The sequence below is a fragment of the Agelaius phoeniceus genome, chromosome 3, assembly GCF_051311805.1.
Source record: "Agelaius phoeniceus isolate bAgePho1 chromosome 3, bAgePho1.hap1, whole genome shotgun sequence".
NCBI classification, from domain to species: Eukaryota; Metazoa; Chordata; class Aves; order Passeriformes; family Icteridae; genus Agelaius; species Agelaius phoeniceus.
This window is the reverse complement of record NC_135267.1, coordinates 82,529,113-82,545,457: the sequence shown is the minus strand read 5'-3', so window position 1 is coordinate 82,545,457 and position 16,345 is coordinate 82,529,113. Positions and strand designations below refer to the sequence as shown.

At 37.1% G+C, this 16,345-nt stretch overlaps 1 protein-coding gene across 2 annotated transcripts in view; it reads left to right on the top strand.

Annotated features, from left to right (window-relative positions):
• PRKD3 (protein kinase D3) overlaps nucleotides 1–16,345 on the top strand; it is a 43,724-nt gene that overhangs the window by 19,736 nt on the left and 7,643 nt on the right. For both annotated transcript variants that reach the window (XM_054629760.2, XM_077175739.1), the window contains exons 7-13: nucleotides 1,830–1,907; nucleotides 3,857–4,040; nucleotides 5,619–5,742; nucleotides 8,519–8,596; nucleotides 10,200–10,476; nucleotides 13,524–13,576; nucleotides 13,955–14,027. In XM_054629760.2, the coding sequence (XP_054485735.2) occupies nucleotides 1,830–1,907; nucleotides 3,857–4,040; nucleotides 5,619–5,742; nucleotides 8,519–8,596; nucleotides 10,200–10,476; nucleotides 13,524–13,576; nucleotides 13,955–14,027 (867 nt within the window). The remainder of the gene's footprint in view (nucleotides 1–1,829; nucleotides 1,908–3,856; nucleotides 4,041–5,618; nucleotides 5,743–8,518; nucleotides 8,597–10,199; nucleotides 10,477–13,523; nucleotides 13,577–13,954; nucleotides 14,028–16,345) is intronic.

The following is a 16,345-nucleotide window of genomic DNA, read 5'->3' as shown; positions in this document are numbered from 1 at the left end:
ACATACAGATGCTGCTGGCCATACAGAGCATGTGACTGTATCCAGCTGAACAAATGGGGCTACCATATCAGTTTCAGGGAATTGAATGGCACTGAATAAAAATATTATTTGTATGCATGTTGTAAGTATTTATGCATGGAAAACAAGCCTAGAGAAATGCCATGTATATGTGCAGGACAGAAATAAGTGCCTTAATAGGCCTCCATTTATGCAGTAGGATCCTATACTTATTTTTAATATATGAGGAACTGATATCAAGCAGTTCAAATTTTTTCATACTGACTTTTCTTACAGATCCTTAAGGTCTCCCACCAACTTCCTTGTGCACATTCACAAAGCTTGGGGTCTTTTAGTGTTTTATGTTTCTGATTACCCGTAAGAGCCCTGGATTTCTTGATTTAATTCATTGCTATTTGGGCTCTGAGGATGATGTTTGAGATGCTAAGGCTGTATTTGTGGTAATAAATTAAATGTGCCCAGAAACATTCCCGGACACTGAGGTCAGCTGGGACAGAATGACCCGTGTTCATGAACAAATTTTCTTAGCATCCCAGCCTGGGTGGCTCTGTGCAGACTGCCTGGAGCAATTTCATAGGATGCTCTGGTTTATCAGCTAGACCTTGGAACTGTTTGAGATTATGCTAATGCTGTGGGCCAAAAGCTTGCTAGGGGATGTTTGTAGCAATTTACTGGACTAGAGAATTGCATTGCAGTACCCAGGAATGTTTCTGAATATAGTTTAATTTTTTAGGATAGATTCAGTCTTCTAGTTTCATGACAGGATTTGAAATGTCTCTGTTTCTTCCAGCCTTCTTTAAAGTAGTGAAGTAATTGTATTTCATAATATGGACTGAAGCCATGGCTGTAAAATATTGTTAATGTGTCTCCTAGGATGCATCTTTTTAGGCACTCAGAAGCTGAGTAATATTGTATTCTGCTCCAGAATTTGGCTCCTCTGCCACTAAAAAGGGAGAGATAATGGTTTTTCTCTTTTCTGGGCTTAAAAGGAAAACACATTGAGCTTGTTTTGAATAGCAAAAAGAGGTTAAACTACCAATATGAAAACAATTGTGGGGGCAGTAGGGAGTTTTGAAATTCATGGTGTTGATGGCGTTGAAAATCACAGGGATGCGACTAATAAAGGAAATTCCTGTTCATAGCAGTAATGTTGTATGCTGGACTTGGTTCAGTAGGCTGCATCTGATACCTCGGGTGCAGAAATGGCACACATCCAGCCGAGATTCCATCCTGTGTCAGGCCAAATCTGGACATAACATTATTCTGTCTGCCCTGTGTCAGCAAGAAATGGAGCTGAGGAGTCAGGCAGATCTGTAACCTGAATGAGAGGGGAACTGGACTTCAGGATTTACTCCAGAACATATTTGCTCTGATGTAGTTGTGTGATCATAGATGTTGTGTGATCAGACTCTGATGGCTGCAAGCCTTAGTTGGCTGGTGGGGAAAAATGTTAGAGATGAGACATTAAATCATATAGCAATGGAAAAAAGGATGTGGAACAAATGAAAGAATGGGAGAAGTTACATCATGAGGGAAAAAATAGCTGCAGAAGAAGCTACAGAAGTAGCAAACCATTTTGTACTGGAAGGGGAAGTACTGACATAATAAATAGTGGTGGGACAAATCAACATGTGACATAAGGACAAGATTGCTAATTTCCTCCTGGAGGTGACCTCATTGGTGCTGTCTTCAGTTACATGCAAATATATGAATTGAACTGAAGTTAGTGTTGGAAGAAGTGAATGATAAATGTTAGTGTCTGGGTGAGAGTCAGGTTCTGCTATCATGGGCTTATTTATCTGCTGTTTTAGATTGCAGATTCAACTGTCACAAACGCTGTGCACCTAAAGTACCTCGAGACTGTCTTGGAGAGGTTATTTTCAACGGAGGTAAGATGAGAAACATTCTTTCAAATAGTGAGAGATCTTTTGTGGCTGAAAACTAAATACCTTAGTATTTAGTTCCCTCATCTCTGAATATTTGGCATATTTTTATTTATCTTGCCAATTTTTTCAGTTAAAATGAAAAAGATTCACTGTAAAACTTACACTCCGGTGACTTAAATTTTACTTAAATCAGTCTTGACAAGTTCACTATGCTTTTCTTGGGATTGCTTAATGGAAATGAAAAATCTAGAAACCACCCCAATGTACAAAATTTGAAGATCTGTTGTGATTAGTCTGCTCATTTTTCACCATGAAATACATACTTGAAAATGTTAATATCTGAAGACATGTGCCATTTTTTATGACTTTCTCATATCTTACTGGCTAGAGTTAGCTGAGGTGTTTGAGATAAAAGAGAAAGGAGAAAAAGCCCAAGCCAAACCAAATGAAAGAATTGCACCCTAATTTCTAGAAACCTCAATGACGTAGGACTGCTTGCAGAATTGAAAGAGGGATGTGAAGAACACTTTGTGGAAGAATGTTTATAGAGTATTTTTGTAAGTTTTACACCAGTGTTAAACTGATGAAATATGGGGTAGATGAGCAGATAGGGATTAAAAACTGATTGAATGGGGGGCCTGGAGTGTGATTATCAATGGCAAATAACTCATGGTGTACCCCAGGGGCCAGTAAAGGGTCCAGTCCTATTTAACATCTCCATTAATGATCTTGATGGGACAGAGTGTACCCTCAGCAGGTTTGTACCTCCAGACTGGGAGGACTGGCTGATATGACAGAAGGTTTGTGCTGCTGTCCTGAGGGACTTCAACAGATGGGAGAAATGAACTCAGGGGGTTCTTGGACCAGGTGACCTTTAAAAATCTCCTCCAACTTCAGCCATTCTATGGCTGTGTTGCCTTGTCACACATTTTTTAGTGAAACAAAATTGGTGAAGTGGAGCAGATCGCATCAAACAGTACAACTTGATTCAGAGGCTTGGGCAACATCTGTGCTAGGGTCTGTTGCCATTGCACAATATATCCCATCCATTCATGCTAACCTTCTCCAGCTCCCAGGCTCTTTCCTGGATCTTGAGGTTGGTGGCTGTGAACAGTAATGTGCAACATGATGCTGCTGCAGCCTGGTTTTACTGCCCTTGTGATGCTAAAATGGTAAAGGCCACATAGTTTGGGAGCTATAGTTTAATGTAATTCTTCTGAAGACATAAAGAACAATTTTTTTTTTGTTCTTTTTCCCATTCTTAATTTAACTCACCCCGGTAAAAAGCAAACTCAAAAACAACCCCCCACAAACCAACCAACAAACAAAAAAACAACCATAAAAAGGCTACAGGCATATTACAAGACATAGTTTTATGTCTTAATTCTTAGTTTTCCACAGTACCAGTTTACAGCTTTTGAAAACACTAAATTTCTGCCTACAGCAAATCACAGGTGAATAAGATCTGTTCTGCTTTTCTCTTTTCCTGCAATTCCACAGCTCTCCTTTTCTTTCTTACTTTTCTTATTATGGACTACAAGACCAGGGAGAGCAGAGCTGGGTTGCTGTTAATGGAGAATTTCATTTGCACAGGAATAATTCTCTGGGTCATCTCTAGCCATCAAAAGGTTACTTTGGCCTGATTCCTTGTGGAACAGAATTACTTAATGAGATTTAGGTGTAGACTTCAAGCTTTTCACTCTGCTTCTTTCAAAATGGTTTGGGTCTCCCTTGTCTTGGCATTTAGCAAAATGAAATTGATGATGTTCATTAGCATACTCTGCATCTTACAGCAAGTGTGTGAAGATTTTGTATATTGTGATTGTAATTTTTTGTTTATTTCCATAAGTATTAACTAAAAAAAAAAAATAAAGTTGAATTTTGGAGGATTTTATTTATTTATTTATTTTAGTTGTGTGTGTGAAATAATTTCTGACTTGTGTTGTTTCCAGAACCTGCTAGCCCAGGGCAGGACTTGGATATGCCGATGGAAGTTGATAGCAGTGAAATGAACAGTGATGGTAGTCGAGTTCTAGATGATGCTGAAGAGCCCTCTCCTCCAGAGGACAAAATCTTTTTTATGGATCCATCTGACCTCGATGCAGACAAAGATGAGGAAGCTGTCAAAACAATCAGGTAAGTTACAGGATGGATTTCTTTGCTGAGGATATGTGTTGCTCAAAATTTTGAGCAAAACGTTACCAATTAGCCCAGCTTTATTGCTGAAAGTGTATTTTCCCTTTGTGTGGGTTTTTTTTAGCTTGAAAATACTTTGTAAAGTTCTCCTATCTCAAGAAACTCTGAAACATAAATAAACTAAAAGAATATAGCCTCTTCTAATTGGAAAAAGTGTTATTCTATGACAGTTATTGAAGAAACACACCCAGATTATTAAAGCAGGATAAAACTTACAGCTTAACAAAGCTAATGTGTGGTTAATTTCTCTGTGACTTGAGCCTAATTTAGTTACTGTTATATATGTGTGGATTTAAACAGCATTAGTTGGGATATTTTAATGTTGACATCATATTCTATGCATGTTATGCAATAGTTTGCTTTATTTATCTTGAAAGTGATGTTTCTGAAGTCTTTTATTCAGTAACCGTTAACATAGACCAAATTCGATTTAATGAACTTTCTATTTCTCTATTATTCTGAGTAGTGTCATCCTGATTTTCTTAGTCATTCTTAATAAGATAAGCACAGTTGTATTTGGTCAAACTAAACATCACTGTAGCTCAGGGCTTAATAGCAAATTTGTGAGGGAGAGCATTTAATGATACCTTCCAACTTCCAGTGATTCATAGCTCAAGGATCTCCTGACTGGGAAGCAACATCTACCTCCAAGTAGGATTTTTCCATTTATTTTGAAGTGGATTTGAAGCAATTCAGGTTTTTGGCATGACAGCATCCTGTAGCCAGTTCTACATCCTGTAGTGTAACAGGCCATGTTAAAGCATCCTTACTTTTTTTTTTTGAAACTACCTCACAATGTGTGTTTACAGATATGTCTGTTAGTGCCACATGTAGAGCTCTGGTGTAGGCAGGCACCTCGGTGTTTTAGCTTCATTTTCAATGCTATTAAAACCTGTATGTTTAATTAATGGCTCTCTCAGCATATTAGAGATTATCAAACCTTTGTCTGCAGGACAGTTAATATATCTTAGCATTGATAGAATTTTCTAGTACAGCTGTGATTTAACACACCCTGGTTTATATTTTCTTAAGTTGAAAGTTTGCTTTGATAGGGATCTTCATTAACCACAATATTATGAAGCAGCATAATCAACTTACATAGACAAGAAGAAATGATAGTTATGCTGATGTTAATTATATTTCTGTGGTGTAAAATGGCATGAAAGACCAGCAGTCTCAGCAGATTGTTTTGAAAGAGGATAATTTCTGTAGGTGTCCTCAGTCCAGTGTGTTTCTTCTCTGTTCCTTAAGTACTGCAATATTTGCCCTAGGAGACCTAGTAGGAGCTCAGATGCCTTATCAAATTCATCCATCAACTAAATCTGTATGGGAAGAAAAGGTGTCTGTTCCTGAAAATTATGGACTGTAACCACAGTGTCTGTTCCTGAAAATGATGGACTAAATGCATAAAAGTTGTCTGTTCCTGAAAATTGTGGACTAAATACGTAAAACAAGTATAATTGCAGTACTGTTGTATTTTAACTTGTTGCATGTTAAACTGTTGTATCTCCTTTTTAGTCCTTCAACAAGCAATAATATTCCTCTCATGCGAGTTGTACAGTCAATCAAACACACAAAGAGGAAGAGCAGTACAATGGTGAAAGAAGGATGGATGGTCCACTATACTAGTAGAGACAACCTGGTCAGTTACTTCAGTTTCTTCCTAAATTATTTCTGTAAACTAGTATATTTTATTTCTGATTAGAGTATAATTTGAAAGAATTTAGCTGTGATGTTCATTATTAAGAAATCTGGTTCCAGGGAAAAAGTGTAATTTATTCAAAATTCTTCATATGGTGATTGAACAGTACTTTTCCTTCTCTCCTTTAAGAAGGAGAAGCATCTCTACATTGTCTCAAATGAATTGCATACGCAGTATGCAATTCAGCTTTCCTGAGGAAGTAACTTAGAAAAATTTGTTTGTGTCTTCTTTCTCTATAGTTGAACTAAATACATATGTCTCTTTTTCTATTCTACTATGTGAAAAGGTGGAATTCATAAGAATATTATGTGTACTGAAATGGTTGAGAGTATTATTCTAATGATCTAGGTGTTTGTAAATAGTTATGTGTAGATGTGGGAACCCTTAATTCCTCTAGCAATTCACTCTAAGAGTTGTGGCTTGACTGTATGTCCTTGGGTATGAAAGCATCCCCCAAAAAGACTGTGTTGTTTGTTGCCAGTGCTACTAATAATGCTACCTTAATTGAGTAGGCAAGCTTCTTGATTTTTGTGTATTGAGGAGGAAGACAAGGCAAAATAACAGGGTTCCTTAGTATTGTTTGATGGGAGGAAGTGAATCAGTCCTCTTGTTTTTTGGTAGATGAATGAAAAGGAGGAATTTAAGAAGTTCCCAGATCTCATGGAGAACATTATGGCATACTGAGACTGTTCATGAAAGGCAGCAGAAATACTTTTGCATTCTTTATCTCTGTGGCATCTGATTGGAGGAGACTTAGAGAGTTTAGAGAAGCAAAGTTATTTAAGTTCTGATGCAATCAATTTGAAAGGTGATAATAGTCAGATCTGTACTGTAATGTTTTCAGTTTTTGTGATTGTCAGCTAAACTGACTGCTGTAAGTGGTCTTTATGAAACTCCCTTAAAAACCATTTCTTTAAGGTACAGTTTTCTAGTACCTAGATGTATTTATCACAGTCCAAAATAAGTATCTAGTGTATTTTAGATGTGGTTACAGCCAAGACTACATAAATCACAATTATCATCAGCTGAAAAAACTAAGGCCAGGTAGCAGACAAAGATGAATAGTTCTAGGAGAACTGTTCAGAGCAGACCTGGTGTTCAGCTCTGATTTAAACTTTCAGTACAACCAGTATGTTTTCCCATGGACTTTTTTTTTTTGAGCCTCCCTTTAGAACAGTGATCTGATGAAACACCTTAGTTTAGTTTGATTTTCTTCAGCTGTCAGTCTGGCTGCTACCTCGCTGACATCAACTAAAAAGGCCAGTCAAATGAAGTATCCTGACCCAAAGGACAGTGAGCCAGACAAGATCTCACAGAGCTTCCTAATGGGAGGAGACTTCCGTATTGGGCATTACAACATCGGCTATTTCCCTTGGCCGTTCCGTTCTCAGCAATGTCAGACTGTTTCCTATTCCTGAAACAACTGGGCTTCCTATCAGTTCCAGACAGGTTCATTTTAACAGCACGATCTGAGTGCTTCTTGTGCTCCCTGATAACAAGATGTTTCATTCTTTAAAATGAGACGTTTCTATGTCATCGTCTTTACTCTTTTTCTAACCTTGGTCCCATGCTTTCTCAGAGTAGGGTAGTATGGGGCAGATTTTGAACCCCTGAGTAAGTTACCAGCCTTTTCCTTAATTTCTCTCTCCAAGGTCTTTCCTGATTCACAATTTAATAAAGAGCATATATGTTGAAATGAGGGGTTTACACTTTTGGTTTCACCCATTGTCCTGGTGCTCTTTGAGAACTCCTTTAAGTTAAATCCATTTTTGATCTAGTTTTCTTTGTCTAACTCCTGTAGGTTGACTTAGCTTCTCCCTGAGTGATTTAAGCTCTGCTTAAATATGGAAAAAAAAAAGCAGCTTTGCTTTTAATATGACAAAGTTTATAAAATAGAAATATAATAGAATGATATTTCAAACTTTGTCATCCTAAGTTAGGGTTAAGGGTCTTGGTTTTTGTCCCAGAAAAATGGAAGTGGTTTTCTAACTATATGAGTGTGGTGCAAGGAAAGTATCTTACAGATACTTTGATTCATACAACCATATTAGCTTTCTAAAAGCTTCTTTGTTTTGAAGAATATTCTTCTGCTTAAATTACAAGACAGTTATATACAACAGTTATTCCACATTACTTTTTGGTCAGGGAGATTTCTTTTTGGTGGATACTTCCAACAAATGGCAAGGTAGTCTGTCTTGGGTTCCCCCCCCCCTCCCCCCCCCCAAATTGTTTTTTTTTCATTTGAATCTCATAATGTGCCTGTTTTGCCTCTATATTGATGGAAGAATTAAGGACTTGCTAGGCTTCCTCAGTGCTTGAACCTTGCAGTGTTGGTATGAGGGCATGAAGGGAGAAAGCATGGCTCCCACAATTGTCACTAAATTTGAATGACTCAGATTTTGTGAGAATATGCACCTGGAGTAAAGCCTGTCTAGTAACTCTTTTTTCCTATATGAGGTAACTCCTGTTGTCACTGCTTTTGCTGTAAGGTAAGTGACATTTGCTAGTTTTTGGAAATAATTTTTGAGCTTCTTCTTAAATTAAGACGAAGTGTTTTTTTCCCAAAGTTTATTTTTCATTTCTGTAGTCAAATTATTGTAGATTAATTTTGAATGATTATTACAGTAATTTAAAGCATTTTTAATTTAAATAATGAGATAGCAAAAGCCGTATTAAAGGTTTATTCCTTATGTAATTGTAACTGTGCATTTTGTAGAGAAAAAGACATTACTGGAGACTGGACAGCAAATGCCTCACACTATTTCAAAATGAATCTGGAACAAAATATTACAAGGTAATTAATGATAAGTAGTAATTATGTTAAGTATGATTTATTAAATGCTTTATAGATATGAAGTCTACTGTGAGCAGTTTACGTATTATCTCCGTTTTCCCATCTCTTTTTTGAATCAAAACTGTGACCAGGTTAATTGTTGCCTAAAGCCTGTAAGTGAGAAGGATCAAGACTAACTCTGAGAAGTTGCTTGCAGCTCCTGCTCTAATTCCCTTGAGTATGTCTCTCCTTACATTTTTGCATGTACTGTTCTCCTGAATTACCTGGCATATTAAGCTTTCCTCACAATTACCAGAGAATTTCTTTGGCCACCATTTGAATAAAGGCTTGAATTTTTGTGTTCTCTGAGTAGTGACTGAAAGTTTGCATGCTTATGTGTTTTATTTCAACATTCCTCAAATTCAGTTACTCCCTACTGTACAACTGAAAGTTTCAAGCAAGATTTACAGGAAAATTTGCTGTATAGCCTTATGTATATATAATTTAAGCTTAGTGTATTGTCAATGTAGGAAAATGAATTTGAATGTGTAAACAGGACTTTTCCCTTTCTTGTCTTATGCCTTTAGGTGGGGGTCCAAATCTTGCAGCTTCTTCCTTTATAACATCTCTAAGATCAAGCCTTTTCTCTGTACACCCAGCTAAACTTGCCCAGATCCTTTTCATCCCTATCTTGACCAGTGCAGTCTCTTCTCAGACCTCTCTGATACTTGTATTGCCCTGTGCATTCAAAACACAGCTGGTAAAATATGTTCCTTGCTTGTTGCTCCATTACGTGACTGCTTTTAGTCCTTTCACTTGCCCCTTTGCAGCCTTGTTTTAACTGCTTAGATATGATTGTTTGTCTTTGCTGTTGCAGTAATTCACAGTTTTTTGCCTTTACATTTATTTGCTCTTCATCTCAATCAGCTGCTGTCTCTTATCCTCCTAATGCCTGCCTGGTGTTCATCTGCCTGTTCACTGCTCTTGCAAGTGACATGCACCTGCACCTTCCCATGGATGTGGAATGTCCTCCTCCACCTAGTGTGAACGTGAAACCATTTCTTCCATGAGATTTGTTCTGTAATACTCTTGTACCATGGTCTTAAACTGACCAGGTAGAGGATAAAAAAAAATCTGTATGCAGAGAATATCTGCTAATATCTGTATTATGTTTACCCAAAATGATTCTGATGCACAAAGCAATGCTTATTGATTAGTGTGTATAGCTGCATCCTCTCCTTAATGTTACTGTTTCACTTTCTCCCCCTCCTGCTCTTCTCTGCCTAAGCTGTATAAACTACAAGGGGAAAATGGTCATTCTCTCTTTGTGCATCACTTCCCCATGCAGTGGGGGTGTGTCTCATGATGAACATGAATGTAGTTTGAGTAGAAAATAGTTGTATGGAGAGAACTGTGGTGGGCCTGAAAGTCTGTCTAAGCTTGCATATAGATATTCAGAGCAATGGTCATGTGCAGATCAATTTTATTTATGAAGCTTGGTGTTTCGGTTTTGTTTCTTTGATGTATTTGATTTGGTTTCTTTGCAACGCTTGCAGTTATGGGTGGTAGTATATTAAAATATTATGTGCATTTTCATTTTTTAATTTCTAATATCTTTCTTCAGGAGATTCCACTTTCAGAAATTCTCCAGGTGACTCAGCCTCGAGATTTTTCACATGTGGTGCAGGGCAGCAACCCCTACTGTTTTGAGATCATCACTGACACGATGGTGTACTTTGTTGGCGAGAACAATGGCAGCACTCATCACAGTCCAGTTCTTGCTGCCTCAGGAGTTGGACTTGACGTAGCTCAGAGCTGGGAGAAAGCCATCCGCCAGGCCTTGATGCCAGTCACTCCTCAGCCTAGCATTTGCACTGCTGCAGGACAAGGAAAAGATCACAGTAAGCAGTGAGGCGCTCTTGTTCATGTGCTGAAACTGCTGGTGGTAGTGATTCCTTTGGGAACAGTGCTTGTTTAGAGTGAAGTACTGTCTGTTGGTTATCTGCTGAATTGGGTTCGTCATTTTCCATGAGTCTCTAAAAAATGACTCTCAGGTTTGTGGAGGGTGGGCAAATCCTTTAATCCTTTGTAGCAGAAAGTAGTAAAGAATCAGATTTACAATATGAATGCAGAATGCAGAGTTTTATTGTGGGACCACTAAGAACACATGCAGATATAAAAAGGGAGTACAGATTACATATTTCTAATATACATAACTAAATAAATATATTCAGATTATATGCATACACTTTGAAAGAGCCAAATTTGGATTTTTTTAATGTTAGTACCCATATATGTTTATATTTTTAAAATTCTATGAGATGTCAGTAGCTAAGGAGAAAAAAGGAGTTAGTGTTGCTGTGTTAATACCATCAGTGATGTAAAAAACTTTTCCAAAGCTGTGGGTAGTTATAAAAAGTACCCTGTTCTTATTTTTATGCACCTTCCCTCCCTTTTTTCATCTGGCATAGGATTATATTAATTATCAAGGCTTCACTAAACTTTTATATTGTTTTCTTTCTTTTAAGACATCTCCTTGTTCCTTGCAACAACATTCATTCTCATTCTGTACTGAGATTTATGCTTTCACTTTTTAGTTTCCTTTTAAATTCCAGCTACTCTTTAATCTCCGTGCAGAAAAAATTTCTTTTGCATTAGATTTTGAGATCAGTTTCTCTGTCTCTGATATCTGGCTACTCTGCATCAGCAACAATTAAGAACATTTAAATGCTAGTCTGAGGTAAATATATATATATATATACACCAAAACTCTCGGTTTTTTAGCACCTAAGGCTACTGTTGTTGACAGATTTGCAAAGACACTTGATTTTTCCAAAACAATTAGTTTTTCAGATATAAATAATAACACTCCATTGACATTGGTAGGGAATAGAACTGCAGTGATGGATGCTGAGAGGAAGTATTTTAGTATGTTTAGGATTATAGGAGTATAAGAAACTACTGTGAGTCAGGGAGTGGTATTTACATATTTTTAGACAACTCAGGTTGGTTTTTAAACTCTCAGAAGACTACAAAATGTCTGTTCATCCCTCTTCTTCCTACACTTTGTGAATCATGAAATGTATCTCAAGAGCCCTTAAGATAATTCGATTTTTAATTTGAAAAAAAAGTCTCAAATGCATGCTTTTAAACGAAAAGACCAAAAGTGGAAGAGAGACATGGCTAGCACTTGAAATACTTGCAGCAACAGAGAACTTGTAGTGTCAAAGTGTCCACAAGGCATCATCTAATTATTATGTACCCCATTGTGGCCAGAGGTAGTTAGAAATGAGGATGTCCTTCCAGTTTGACCCATGGCAAAGAATCTTTTGTAACCACCATCCTTTTTACCTGGTGTTTGGGGTGGGGTGTTTCTTTGTGGGGTGATTCTGAGCTAAAATGAGAAAGAAACCTGCCTACTATAGAGAGACTCTACCTGCTGTAGAAGTTGTGTGCAATTGTGGCATTAATAATTTCTTTAGAGGTGACTGTTTCTTAGCCCTAAATCTTGCACATTTCAGACACTAGAAAAATGGATTTATTTGGAAGGAATAACTCACTCTTTACCTCAGAGTTATTTCATATTCTGTAGCCATCTGTGGACAAGGGTTCAGTGTGTTCTGTTAAACACTTTCAAAAACTGCATCTTTATTTTCTAGTTACCTTGAAGCAGTTTTTGTTGACCTTAGGAATTTTTTTGTCTGACTTCTGTATTGTTTTCCCTTGTGTTCTGGACGGTTACTTCAGTACTGACTTGACTATAGCCAATAATCAGTTGGCATCTGCAAGACTCAGAGTTCATATTCCAGATGCAGACTTCAGGGTGTCTTTGAGAATTAGTAATTGTTCCTATCTTCTCTCTGTAAATTTCTTCTTTGAGATGAAGCACAGGTGGAAAAAATCAGACATCTTTTTTCTCTAAATTCTCTTTAGGATGACAAAGGGTCTTTTCAAAGTGCTAGTAAGTTTATAGTGTGTTTTCTATCTACCTTGTAGATGAATTAATTCTTTTTGTTCTTTAAGTTAACATAATATCACAGAATTGTTAGGGTTGGAAGGGACCTCTGGAGATCATCCAGTCCAACCCCACTGACAAGTCAGGGTCCAGGTTACACACAAACACATCCAGTTTGGTCTGGAATGCCTTCAGAGAGACAGACTCCAAGTGGTGGATGTCTGTTAGTCTGAGATGCTTTACTTTGGCTGTGGAAGTCAAAAAAGAAGTGTATTTCCTGTCTTCCTTGGTATATCTCTTCTTGCCTGGGCATCAATGTTATTCCTGTAATGAAAAATTTATGTCAATGTCTGCTGCAGACTGAAGAATTCTTTCTCTGATACATTTACTTGGAAATAATACTTCCTGAATGTGCCCTTATGTTCCAATGATTGATTTGCTTCTGTAGTTTATCCATGAAACAAAGGTTTTATTTTTTTTAATCTTATGGGCTTTATTGCCTTTCTAATTATCAGTTATTGTATTACTTGGTTTCTTTGATTTGTTTCCTTTTCTTATGCATTAATTCTGTATATCTTGGTGCCACAGAAGATAAGAAGCCACATTCATTTGACTATGAGTGATCTACCTGCTCCTCTTCCCTGTATTTTTCTTTATTGTTATCAGAAATCATTATTCACTTAATGAACTATGATACAATTACTATTGCTTTTGGTTCTCCAGCTGTCTATTGTGTACACACTTGTATTGTTCTACTGTTTTTGTAATCAGGAATAGGACAAAAAAAGACAAATAATCCCAGCAAAACTTCCAGAGTTATTTATCTAATGAGTTTCAGAGTATGAAGTTTCTGCAATACACCACTAAAAATCATTTCACCGATTCTGCGTTAGAAGTCAGTAAAGGGTTTTTGTTGATTCTCGTTTTTCCACTCTTTTTAGAAAACGTCTGCCCTTTTTATTTACTGACTTGGCTTTATCTTTTTTATTGCAGAAGAATTGTCTTTAAGCATCTCTGTTTCAAATTGCCAGGTCCAGGAGAATGTGGTGAGTCATGTGCATTGTATTTCAGTGATGTTTATTTGTCTGAGTATTACAGAGTAATTGGTAGTAGCAGTGTCTGGATGAGAAAGCAGCACCAGAGCACTTAGGTAAAGAAGTCCATGTGATGTGCAGGAAGTTACCTACTCACCTGCCATGGCTGTTAGTTTTTATGAACGTGTGTCCCTGCTTTTGGTGCAACCCAGTGGATCCTCTTCAGGAAAAGTTTGTTGTGTTTTCCCACTGCTCAGTGTAATGATGGTACCTTTTACAGATTTTGATTAATGCCAGATATAATTATAGCCTAGCCAGTAATACCTAATGTGGTCCTGAATATTTTAATGACTCCTGATATTTGTGATTTCTTTTTTTTTCATGCATTAGGATATCAGCTCTGTGTACCAAATATTTGCTGATGAAGTGCTGGGTTCTGGTCAGTTTGGTATTGTATATGGAGGTAAATTGCATTATGTTCCATTATGCATTTATTAAGGTAGAATGTCTGCTTGATAAATTATCCTTTTCACTTTTACTTAGCTGTATCTAGAATGTCTAGGTGAAGTTAATCTTGTTAAAATTTGTGTTTGGATTACTTTGCTGCGTAGCTCTGCAGCTCTATATACAGTATTTCTTACAATTAAATTCTTGCCTTTACAGTTTTGCATTGGCATCCTAATCAGTTTAGAATATGCATTTCTTTTTTGGCCACAGTTAAATACAAAGCAATCCAATTTGGCCATGTTTTATGATTTTTTTAAATTGCAATTTCTAACACTCTGCTTTACAGCATTAGAAGTCATATATTTGCTGTCAGTTATACCTGTTTTGAATTACACCTTAGAGATGTGGCCAAAAGCAATTAGAAAAACACATAGTTTATGGTTTGACAGTATGGATGCAAACATGTTATTGACATACTTGATGCAAACAAATTTCTGTCAGCAGGGTAAAGTAGAGAGGTATTCTTTGCCAAGCGTGTTAGCCCTAGGTTTCAAGTCTAGTATTATCACCTAGTTTTTAAAACCTTCTGTTGCAGCATATAACTTGCTTTTAGTATGTCTTTACAAAAAAAGAAGAAATACTAGAAATGCATATGAACTCTGTTTCTGTATCTCTTTTTTTTTTTTAATCTCGTGTTATATCTCAAGTGTTGAGAAAACCACAGACCATAAATCTGGAAAGAAAGAAAAAGTCATAAGTAATGATTTACAAGTGGTAATCTTTCTGCTTCTGTCACATTTTCTTTCTAATCAGGAAGTGTTGTGGCTTTGATTTTTCTGTCTGCCAATTGTGTAGTTAGCTACTTTATTACTTCTAAACTGCTTGGTGGAAATACAGTTTGGTCTGGTTTTACATCACTCTTGAAAGAGATCAGGTTTTTTGCCCCCTCTGCATTTCTTAAAGCGTAGTGTGAATCAAAATATCCTCCCTGTCTTATGAATAGAAATTAACAAATGCAGACACTTATTTTAATGATTGGGCTTAATTTGTCCTAAATTGCCTTATAGATAAATCTCAGCTTGGTGTTTTACATGATTCAATGCTCACAAGTGCTTGTAAGTGTAGTAAACACTTACAAAAGCTTTCATTGATTTTTTTTTTTTTTTTTTACTGAATAAGGGCTTAAAATATATTGGATATGCTTACTTCTTAATATAAAATCACAAGCTGAAAGAGTATGAGAAGACAGTATAAAAGACTATGGTTTTTCTGGCTCTACACACTGCTTAATTGCTGCTAGTATTTGGAGAGGCTAGATCTGGTAACTTCTGATATTGGCTTATCTGCACCTGTGTAGTCATACTAAAATAATGGTAACAAGTAATGGAAAAATTAAGTTGCTTTCATTGTTGTGGGGTTTGGATTGAGTTTTTATTTTTTGTTGCATTTTTTGTGTCCCCTATTCTTGACAAACATTTTCAAAATTGCAAATCAAAAGTTATAGGATATAAATATCCAATCCCCTGTGTCAGTGAGAACAGTTTCCCTCTGCTTTTCCTTTCAAACTTTGATTAGTTTGAAAGATTTGAAAAAAGGGAGACAGAAAAAACTACTCTTGATGTTTTGTTGCTGATGTAAAACTTGCACTGAAAACTGGCTGGCTGTGTTTTGTTTAACAAAAGCAATTTTCAAGCTGCTTGTCTGTTACTCTTCATGGGCAAGTTTTAGCTGTAGTCCAGCTTATATAGTTAGGTGTTTTGTTAGATGGATTGGTTTGCTTTACATTCTTTAGCAATCTAGCATTTGCCTTCTGTGTTTTGCATCTAGTTTGTAATTGATTGTATTTGTGCTACATTTCAATATAATTTCCTTTATCTGGTGGAGATAAGCTCTTTATTCATGATGATGTTAAAGGCAGGTGCAGTAGTTGATAGACAGAGCAGCCTTGGAGCAGTTCCAGTGCCCTGCCTAAGCCCTGGCCCCGATGCTGACCAGGGAGCACCAGGAGAGGCTGGCTGGCTGCTGAGGTGTGGCTGGGCTCCCCACAGCAGTGCTGGTAGAACCTTCTGTGCCACTTGCACTGTAGCTGTGTGCGTCGTCCCTTCTCCTAAAATGGCTTCCAAACCCTTCACTGAGTGCATAACGATGCTTTTCTTTGGTGCAAACTTACTGTTCTGTCATAGTTTAGTACTAAATGTCTCAGATTTCCAAGGCCTTGCAGTGTGTGATCCCATTGACCTCTCTAATGTGACTGAAAGAAACCAGTTGTGCAGCTGTGAAGAAGCTGGGGAAGCATGAACAGCTGCTCACTTAGCCCTGGACACAGCCTAGCTG